Source organism: Bufo gargarizans, chromosome 2 (genome assembly GCF_014858855.1).
Source record: "Bufo gargarizans isolate SCDJY-AF-19 chromosome 2, ASM1485885v1, whole genome shotgun sequence".
Taxonomy (NCBI): domain Eukaryota; kingdom Metazoa; phylum Chordata; class Amphibia; order Anura; family Bufonidae; genus Bufo; species Bufo gargarizans.
Genome location: NC_058081.1, coordinates 481,341,948 through 481,352,769, shown reverse-complemented (window position 1 = coordinate 481,352,769; position 10,822 = coordinate 481,341,948). Strand labels below are relative to the sequence as shown.

The 10,822-nt window shown below is 45.1% G+C and overlaps 1 protein-coding gene across 1 annotated transcript; it reads left to right on the top strand.

Annotated features, from left to right (window-relative positions):
- Window positions 1–508: 508 nt before the first annotated feature.
- RPS14 (ribosomal protein S14) lies at window positions 509–9,397 on the top strand. The gene is made up of 5 exons (XM_044281136.1): window positions 509–602; window positions 1,094–1,244; window positions 1,377–1,538; window positions 8,341–8,417; window positions 9,283–9,397. Exons 2-5 carry the CDS (start codon window positions 1,096–1,098, stop codon window positions 9,348–9,350), a joined length of 456 nt encoding a protein of 151 aa, XP_044137071.1. The 5' UTR covers window positions 509–602; window positions 1,094–1,095; the 3' UTR covers window positions 9,351–9,397.
- The last annotated feature ends 1,425 nt before the right edge of the window (window positions 9,398–10,822 follow it).

The following is a 10,822-nucleotide window of genomic DNA, read 5'->3' as shown; positions in this document are numbered from 1 at the left end:
TTGTCGCGCGTTCCCGTACATAGACTTCAGCGGGGACGCACGACAATGGGCGTTCGCTTGTCTCTGTATGCGCGATTGCAAACGCCAGTACAATCACGCATACAGAGCGTACGTTCAAGCTGCCATGTCCTCAGCTCTATACCTAAAATCCAGGTGACAGGTTCCCTTTAAGACTCCAGTATAAAAACTGTCCAATAACAATCTAACTTCCATTAGCTGAACTGTACTACAGAAATGAAATGCTCTGATTAGTCGCAGTGGGCAACAATTCCACGTTCTCAATAGCAGACGAGAAGCCATTATTATGTTAATGAGCGTGCTCACGTGACTTACCCCAAATCGGCCATCTTTGTTCCTGGAAGACGATTCCCTCTTCGGTTCTGACTTGTTTATAAAAAGTAAATCCATTCATTCACTGGATCTGGGAACATTACAGACATTAATATCATACTGCGACCGAAGAAAATATCCCGCTTTTCTGCAGTTTATCTTGTGACCCCTGAGCGCATCGCCCAGAATCACTTCCGGTGGAGGGATTGACCTTTGCCCCCGCTGCCTTGCTTCCTTCCTTTCCTGTAGCGACTCCACGAGAAGACGTAACAGTAAGTGCGGCCCTGGCACTGAAATCCAAATCAATCCTAAGTAACGATGAGGGCACGGAGGGCATCGGCGGGTGCCAGGGATTAGGGGCGCCCTGCCCTCAGTGTTGCGCGGCTTATTGCGCGCCGGGGAGGCAGATGACTGGTAGAAGACGAGGTTGTAGATCTCTCGAGTAGTACTGGCGGAGCCCCCGCACTGCCGCCCTGTGCTATATCCCTCCGCGCGGGAATAACACCAGCCTGCTGGTTATGGAGTAAAAGTACCTGCAGCCCTATGTAAAAATCGTAACCCAGCGTTCTGTGGCAGATGACAGCCTCGGCTCCGCTACACATAAAAGCGCTTGGTTACATGCTCAGCTCTGCTACATCCTGGTGTTTGTGTCGTAGTGCCCCCTGCCTGGTCTGCTGTAGGCACCGGTGTGTATGTACATAACTCTTGGTAGGGAAGCCCTCTCCTGGTTTATAATCTGCCATCTTGTGTGTTTTCTTCCCAGAAATGGCTCCACGTAAGGGTAAGGAAAAGAAGGAAGAGCAGGTGATCAGCCTGGGGCCACAAGTGGCTGAAGGGGAGAACGTGTTTGGAGTCTGCCACATCTTTGCCTCCTTCAACGACACCTTTGTACATGTGACCGATCTGTCCGGCAAGTAAGTGACTGGATGTAGGGTAACTGCATGGTGCCATGTGTCAGGATGGGCCTGGTGTCTCACCGGGTATCCTCCACAGCCCTGTACTGTCGGGTCCTGGCAGTATATTGACGCCTGTTTCTCCTTCCGCAGGGAAACAATCTGCCGTGTGACCGGTGGCATGAAGGTGAAAGCCGACAGAGATGAGTCCTCTCCTTATGCTGCCATGTTGGCTGCTCAAGATGTCGCCCAGAGGTGCAAGGAACTTGGCATCACCGCTCTTCACATCAAGCTCCGTGCCACCGGTGGCAACAGGTAATGGTTAGGCGTCTACATCCCTGGGACACAGGGCTAAGATGATGTATTGTAGAGTGTAGCACATGGCTGCAGTATCAATGTGTGATAAGGGTTGGGGGCATGGGTTTTACCCTGATTGCCACCTGTATTATGGATCTGTGCAGTGCTAGTAGTCTCCCCCCAAGACATAGCTTCTAGGGGGATCTGGTCTGGGTGGTACATGGAGTCCTTCAGAATGTGATGGGCATTGAACATTTGGACTGGTGAACTGAGGCTCCTGGAGATGGCATGGTTTAGTTTTTTGGACAAGGTATTGAAGCAGAATTTTTTTTTTTGCCAACGTCAGAAGTGGGAAAGGGATTAGAAGTATGGTAGATCCACTTCTGGCTTTGGCTGAGAATCCTGAAGGCAGATCTGCCTCAGTCTTCTGCTGTTGAGGGATGCACCTTCTTTGAGGCGTTTAGCTGGCCGGGGAAAGTTGCATGCAGATGGTTCAGTCTTGTTTTTTGGCAGTTGTGGGCATTGACCATCATTAGTGCAGTGTGAACCTGGGCTCCAGAAGTTGCAGGCTGGTACTGTATGCAGGAGCTCGGCTACAGGTATTTCTTTTTGTTCTAATCCCAAGATTATTGCACGTCGCAGGTAAATGCTGGGAGATGGGGCATTTCTGCTGTATCTGTTGGCAGTGGAATGTGTATTTTTTGTTTTATGATGTCCTTGCCTTCTATAAGTTCCTGGTGTTAATTTCAGTAGTTTGCAGCCATATTGCAGTCCCTCCCCCACCACAAACCTGTTATTTGTGTTTTCGGCGTCAGCGTGGCAGTATGTTACCCCAGACCGGACCTTTTCCTGTGGGGCAGTGTATGAATGTGTAGGCCTTTGTTGAAGAGGTAACAGTCTTGTAGAACACGGTGCTCCAGACTCTTCTCTATGCAGGTTAGTAGTAGTGATATGTTGTGGGGTTATTCTGGAACAGACAGCTACATATGGAGTTCTTCATCTCCCGTTGATGTGCCAGCATCTAACTGGTCTAGTTTTGGACAACCACTTCTGATATGCGGTTCTTGGACCCGCTCAATGTATGGGCCCTGGCTCTGATTTCCTTTGGGATTAGAACATTTCTTGCGGTGGTGCCATGTAATGGTGTGAGAGAATTCTGACTTAGGCCCTGTTCAGGTTTGTATTCTGCCGCCAGAGTGTAAGTGTGGTGTATTATGATCCAGCAAAAAAATCCATGCATGGAGAATGTTCATGGGAATTTTTTATTTTTTTTAACAAAAGTTGCTTTGTTTTGCTTCTCCTGCTGCTGTGATGCCCAGTACATAGCAGACACAGAATGCTGTAATGTGACTAGTCCATTGACCGCTTGATCTCCAGTCCCTCTCCTCTTCTGGTTGAATTCGAACCACATTTATGTCACAGTCAAAGTTGAACTTTGATTGGGACATAATAAAAAAATAAATAAAAATGCATTCACCAGAGAGGAAGGGATTGGTCATTTTAGGGTTCACTGTGACTTCCGGTTTCAGAACATTGTTCGGCCAACAGTTAAATGTGTATGGGCACCTTTTCCCTTAACCCCTTAAGGACACAGCCCTATTTCACCTTAAGGACCAGGCCATTTTTTGCAAATCTGACCAGAGTCACTTTAAGTGCTGATAACTTTAAAACGCTTTGACTTATCCAGGCCATTCTGAGATTGTTTTTTCGTCACATATTGTACTTCATGACACTGGTAAAATGAAGTCAAAAAAATTATTTTTTTTGCACCAAAAAATACCAAATTTAACAAAAATTTGGAAAAATTAGCAAATTTCAAAGTTCCAGTTTCTCTACTTCTGTAATACATAGTAATACCCCCAAAAATTTGGATGACTTTACATTCCCCATATGTCTACTTCATGTTTGAATTATTTTGGGAATGATATTTTATTTTTTGGGGATGTTATAAGGCTTAGAAGTTTAGAAGCAAATCTTGAAATTTTTCAGAAATTTACAAAAACTCAATTTTTAGGGACCAGTTCAGGTCTCAAGTCACTTTGCGAGGCTTACATAATAGAAACCACCCAAAAATGACCCCATCTAAGAAACTACACCCCTCAAGGTATTCAAAACTGATTTTGAATACGTTGTTAACCCTTTAGGTGTTGCACAAGAGTTATTGGCAAATGGGGAGGAAATTTGAGAATTTTATTTTTTTGTCTAATTTTTCATTTTAACCCATTTTTTCCACTAACAAAGCAAGGGTTAACAGCCAAACAAGACGGTATCTTTATTGCCCTGACTCTGCCGTTTACAGAAACACCCAATATGTGGCCGTAAACTACTGTACGGCCACACAGCGGGGCGTAGAGTGAAAGGTGCGCCGTTTGGTTTTTGGAAGGCTGATTTTTATGGACTGGTTTATTTACACCATGTCCCATTTGAAGCCCCCTGATGCACCCCTAGAGGAGAAACTCCCTAAAAGTGACCCCATCTAAGAAACTACACCCCTCAAGGTATTCAAAACTGATTTTACATACGTCGTTAACCCTTTAGGTGTTGCACAAGAGTTATTGGCAAATGGCGATGAAATTTGAGAATTTCATTTTTTTGCCTAATTTTCCATTTTAACCCATTTTTTCCACTAACAAAGCAAGGGTTAACAGCCAAACAAGACTGTATCTTTATTGCCCTGACTCTGCTGTTTACAGAAACACCCCATATGTGGCCGTAAACTACTGTACGGCCACACAGCGGGGCGTAGAGGGAAAGGTGCGCCGTTTGTTTTTTGGAGGGCTGATTTTTATGGACCGGTTTTTTGACACCAAGTCCCATTTGAAGCCCCCCTGATGCACCCCCAGATTATAAACTCCATAAAAGTGACCCCATCTAAGAAACTACACCCCTCAAGGTATTCAAAACGGATTTTACAAACTTTGTTAACCCTTTAGGTGTTGCACAAGATTTAATGGAAAATAGAGATACAATTTCAAAATTTCACTTTTTTGGCAGATTTTCCATTTTAATTTTTTTTTTCCAGTTACAAAGCAAGGGTTAACAGCCAAACAAAACTCATTATTTATGGCCCTGATTCTGTAGTTTACAGAAACACCCCATATGTGGTCGTAAACCGCTGTACGGGCACACGGCAGGGCGCAGAAGGAAAGGAATGCCATACGGTTTTTGGAAGGCAGGTTTTGCTGGACTGTTTTTTTTTACACCATGTCCCATTTGAAGCCCCCCTGATGCACCCCTAGAGTAGAAACTCCAAAAAAGTGACCCCATTTTAGAAACTACGGGATAGGGTGGCAGTTTTGTTGGTACTAGTTTAGGGTACATATGATTTTTGGTTGCTCTATATTACACTTTTTGTGCGGCAAGGTAACAAGAAATAGCTTTTTTGGCAGCGTTTTTTATTTTTTTATTTACAACATTCATCTGACAGGTTAGATCATGTGGTAATTTTATAGAGCAGGTTGTCACGGACGCGGCGATACCTAATATGTATACAATTTTTTTTATTTATGTACGTTTTACACAATGATTTCATTTTTAAAACAAAAAAATGTTTTAGTGTCTCCATAGTCTAAGAGCCATTGTTTTTTCAGTTTTTGGGTGATTATCTTAAGTAGGGTCTCATTTTTTGCGGGATGAGATGACGGTTTGATTGGCACTATTTTGGGGTGCATATGACTTTTTGATCGCTTGCTATTACACTTTTTGTGACGTAAGATGACAAAAAATGGCTTTTTTTACACCGTTTTTATTTTTATTTTTTTACGGTGGTCACCTGAGGGGTTAGGTCATGTGATATTTTTATAGAGCCGGTCGATACGGACGCGGCGATACCTAATATGTATACTTTTTTTTATTTATGTAAGTTTTACACAATGATTTCATTTTTGAAACAAAAAAAATGATGTTTTAGTGTTTCCATAGTCTAAGAGCCATAGTTTTTTCAGTTTTTGGGCGATTATCTTAAGTAGGGTCTCATTTTTTGCGGGATGAGATGACGGTTTGATTGTTACAATTTTGGCGTACATGCGACTTTTTTGATCACTTTTATTACCTTTTTTTGGGAAGTAAGGTGGACAAAATTTCAATTTCATCATAGTTTTTTATTTTTTATTTTTATGGCGTTCACCGTTCGGGTAAAGTAACATGACCGTTTTATAGATCAGGTCGTTACGGACGCGGCGATACCAAACATGTGTAGGGAATTTTATTTTTTTAATTTTTAATCAGTGATAAATGTGTTTTTTGATTTTTACCTTTTTTTCACTTTTTTTTTGACCCAGACCCACTTGGTTCTTGAAGATCCAGTGGGTCTGATGTCTGTATAATACAGTACAGTACAATATATATTGCACTGTACTATATTTTACTTACACTGAACAGATCTATGCTTTCAGCACAGATCTGTTCAGCACCATGGACAGCAGGACGCCTGAGAGGCGTCCTGTTGCCATGGGAACCTTCCCCGTCTGCTCAGTTATGGTCAGAACTGCGCAGACGGGGAAGGGTAAGGACGGGGCTCTGGGGGGGCTGTCTGGGGGCTCTCTCCCTCTCCATCGGGGGGCTGCAAAGGCACTGCAGCCCCCCGATCGGAGAGGGAGGGAGCTCCCTCTTACTGTTAACTTTTTCCATACAGCGGTCCGTACGGACCGCTGTATGGAAAGGGTTAAACGGCTGACATCGCATCACCGATGTCAGCCGTTTATACCAGGGTGCCAGCAATGTGCTGGCACCCTGGTATACCCACTGTACACCAACGATTACGCAATAGGAGGCGGGCGGGGGATCGCGATCCCGCCTGCCGCACCGCCCGCCTCCCGCACCGCCCCCACCGCCCGCAACACCCCCCCTGCACCTCCCACCGGGCTAAAATCATTCAGAGGTGCAGGGGGGGTGATAAATATATATTTTCGCCACACTAAAGTTTCTGATCGCCGCGGTCAGGGACCGCAGCGATCAGAAACTGCAGAAAGCGCAACAAACCGCAGGTCTGAATTGACCTGCGGTTTGTTGCGATCGCGGACATGGGGGGGTCACGGGACCCCCCCGCGCATTTAGCCGAGGTGCCTGCTCAATGATTTGAGCAGGCACCTTGTTCCGATCACAGCCGGCCGCACGGCAGTGATCGGAACAACACATGACGTACCGGTACGTCATGTGTCCTTAAGGACTCGGGAAACATGCCGTACCGATACGTCATGTGTCCTTAAGGGGTTAAAGGGGTTCTCTGGGTTACAGATATTGACGCCCTATCCTCAAGATGGGTCAGTCACCCCCATGGATCAGCTGTTTCTGGCAGCTATAGAGCTGGAAACTATACGGTGTGGTTTCTGTCCCCAGGGTACTGTAGCACATCTCCTATTGCCTTGATTTGCACTTCATACACAGTATAGTTTCTGGTACTGCGGACAGCTGGTTGGTGAGGGTGTCGGACAACCTCTTTAACAATTGATGACCAGTCCTAGGATAGCTCATCAATGTGAAATTAAGGCATGGGTCCTACACACTGATGGCACAGCTAAGGCTACTTTCACACTAGCGGCACGGACCTCCGGCAGGCTGTTCTGTCGGATGAACAGCCTTCCGGATCTGTCCTGCCGCTAGTGACAGTGTGCCCCCGGTCTGCCGCTCCATCCCCACTGACTATATAATGGGGGCGGAGACACGGCGAGAGGCTGCCGGAATAAAACTACAACATGTCCAACACTTATTCCGGCAGCCTCTCGCCGGAATTCTGCACCGCCCCCATTGTAGTAAATGGGGACTGAGCGGCAGTCTGGAGGCAGGACGGATCTGGCAGGCTGTTCACCCGACAGAACAGCCTGCCGGAGGTCCGTGCTGCTAGTGTGAAAGTAGCCTTAAATGGAACCTGTCACCAGGATTTTGTGTATAGAGCTGAGGACATGTATTGCTAGATGGCCACTAGCACACCCGCAATATCCAGTCCCCATAGCTCTGTGTGCTTTTATTGTGTAAAAAAAAACAACGATTGGATACATATGCAAATTAACCTGAGATGAGTCCTGTCCCTTAGATGAGTCACATACAGGACTCATCTCGGGTTAATTTGCATATCAAATAGTTTTTTTAACACAATAAAAGCACACAGAGCTATGGGGACTGGGTATTGCGGATGTGCTAGCGGCCATCTAGCAACCCATGTCCTCAGCTCTAACCACAAAATCCCGGTGACAGGTTCTCTTTAACCGGCTCCATCCGTTGGATACTGCAGCGCTGTGCCAATTCACTTCAATAGGAGCTGTGCTGTCGGGCCCCTTCCCTCATATAGATGGGTGAAAAATTAATTTTGTGGGACAACCTGTCAATACCCAATCTGTGGAGGAAAGGTCTTGAGATAAAAATGTTCAAGCAGTGCATTGGTGTAAGGCGCGCTCACCAATTGGATGTGTTGTAGCTTCGACACTGGAACTACACAGGTCTGTACTGTTTGGACCTGCTTACTGTATCACTGCTCCGACAGATGTGACTGGGGAAGCTTCATCCACCACAGAATGGACTGAGCAGTTTACTTCCGGTGCCAGAGCTACCCCCTAGACAGCTGATCAGCAGGGTGTCAGACCCCTGGTCAGATTATGATGGTCTTTTTTCAAGAGAGACAATCAGTATAAAGATCCTGGACAACCGTTTACATTTTGGCAGTAGTGCCCTTTGCAGCCAGTGCCCAGTCAGTATGGGTTTCCCCACTACTATATTGGGGGGGGTCCCTGAAAGGCAATAAATGCCTGCTGTTCTCTAGTTGGTGGCATTATAGTCATATGTCTATGACCACAGATTTATAGCTTGAAACGGTTTACTTTTTCAGGACCAAGACTCCTGGACCTGGTGCCCAGTCTGCCCTCAGAGCATTGGCTCGTTCTGGCATGAAAATTGGCCGCATTGGTAAGCACACCATTTTTATTAAATTTTTATTTGATTCTATTATTGACACATTGCATGTGGTTGAATTTACTGCATCTATTAATAGGATCCTTTCTTTGTTAGGTTAATTGCTAATTATTCTGGGTTAAAGGGTATTTGGCAGTTTGTCCATTACTTAAACTGTTGACAAGTTTTGCTTGAAGAGGCACTCCCACCTAAAATGGAGTGCCCCTAAAGATAGTTTATATTTGTGGTGATCACTTTAAAGAGGACCTTTCATGGTTTTATATTAATTGAGATAAATACCTGTACTTGCTGATGCTGCCACCCTGCCTGATTTTTATTTATTCTTTGAAAAATATAGCTCCTACACCCCCGCTGTGCACAAGCATCCCCCCCCCCCCTTATTTTTTGCACTCAGTATGCCAATACTAAGCATCAGTACAGGGAGGAGAAGCCATGGTTTCTCAATGGGCGTCTCCTTCTTCCTGGCTGTGCCACGATCCAATCAGAGCCAGGGAGAAGGAGACGCCCTTTGAGAGTCCCTGGCGTCTCCTCCTCCCTGTACCGATGCTCAGTATTAGAATATGGAGCGTGAAAAATACAGCGGGAGCGATATTTTAAAAAATTAGGCAGGGTGGCAGCATCAGCAGGGGTACCCGGCATGTAAAGGTATTCATCTCCATTAATATAAAGCCATGAAATGTCCTCTTTAAGGCCTATGTGCATTAATGGTCAATGGAAGCTCAGTTGGCATCCAGCCTATAGACCCTACTGTATCGCCATGTGCTTCTGGGAGTTTTTGCAGAGCACTACTGACTGTACCACTACTGTTAATGCGTCTTCTAATTATGTATTTTCTATTTTATTTTTTTTCTCTCTTCAGAGGACGTAACACCCATCCCTTCAGACAGCACCCGCAGAAAGGGTGGTCGCCGTGGTCGTCGTCTGTAGTTATCCTGCCTTGTCATTCAATTGTTAATAAAAATATCAGACCAAAACCAGCTCTTGTCACTTTCTATTTTAATAAAATGTGTATCTTAACTTTACTGTAAGGACTCATGCACACAAACGTATTTTCTTTTAGTGTCCGTTCTGTTCTTTTGCGGTCTGTATGTGGAACCATTCATTTCAATGGGTCTGCAAAAAACTGAAGTTACTGTGTCCGTTCCACAAAAAAATAGAACATGTCCTGTTATCTGCATCAGACAAGAATAGTACTGTTCTATTAGGGGCCAGCTGTTCTGTTCCGCAAAATACATACGGTCGTGTGCATGAGCCCTTAGTCTGTAGCAATTCCTACAGCACCTTGGAAACAGTCTGCATTAGACTGGACATAAACAGAGCTGTGCATGAGCAGGGATTTATTGTGCCGCTAGATGTGCCATACATTTCTGGCAGATCAGGTAGAGAATAGGTGGTCACATGTGTAGCAATCTCCATTTACACTTATTGACCCAAGGTAGAAATGTTTGCTATACAGCTGTGTTTCATATATGTAAATGCTTGCAGGTATGGTCTGATTATTGGGTCATGCTACAGGGGGGTATACATGCTTTCCTGCTGCCCTGTTTTTTTTGTTTTTTTTTTAAAGCCCTCAGAAGCTACTTTTGGATAGTGTATCTCTTGGTGAGAGCTATAGATATGACTATGATGCACTCAGACGCTTTGCCCAGTTGACGTAGTTTGAGGAAGGGGTGCATCATTGGACTCAGAGGCAAGATGACTGTTTGAACAGTTTGACTACCATCTAAGACGTTTTGGCGTAGCTGATACAAATTGCCTACCGTCTGTTAGTGATGCTCAACCTGTGAGCGTCCAGCTGTTGCAAATCTACAGCTCTCATCATGCCCTAATAGATGTAGGCTGTCCAGTCATACTGGTAATTGTAGTTTTGCAACAGCTGGAGGGCCGCAGGTTGGGCTTCCCTGATCTAAGACATTCTGATGTAGCGGTTAGATGTTGGGAGCACTGGTTACATCAAGGCATGCATACGCCGTAAACAGGTTCCAGATGACGGATAATTTGATCCACTGACAAGTCTTCAGCCAAGTGGGTTTGGACTGCTCTATCAGAACCAGATTTGTTCCTAAACTTTATTCATATGATAATGCCTGTAAAGTGCTGCGGAATATGTCAGCGCTATATAAGTGCATAAAGAAATTACGCACTCTGTACAACCTTACAATGTATGGGCTTTGCTGAGGCAATCTTATCCCCACCAGTAGTGCGAAACTGAGTTTCTGTGCACACATTAATGTTTCAAAATCTAAACTTGGGTTTGTGGCTTGCGTCATGGTCATTAACGAACCAGAGTTCGGATTTTGAACCATTAATGCATGTGCAGAAAGTAATTGTAACGACCCAGGTATGAGTATAGAGGCTTCGTGGTGAGTGTCACCCCCCCCCCCCCCCTGCTGCTGGTG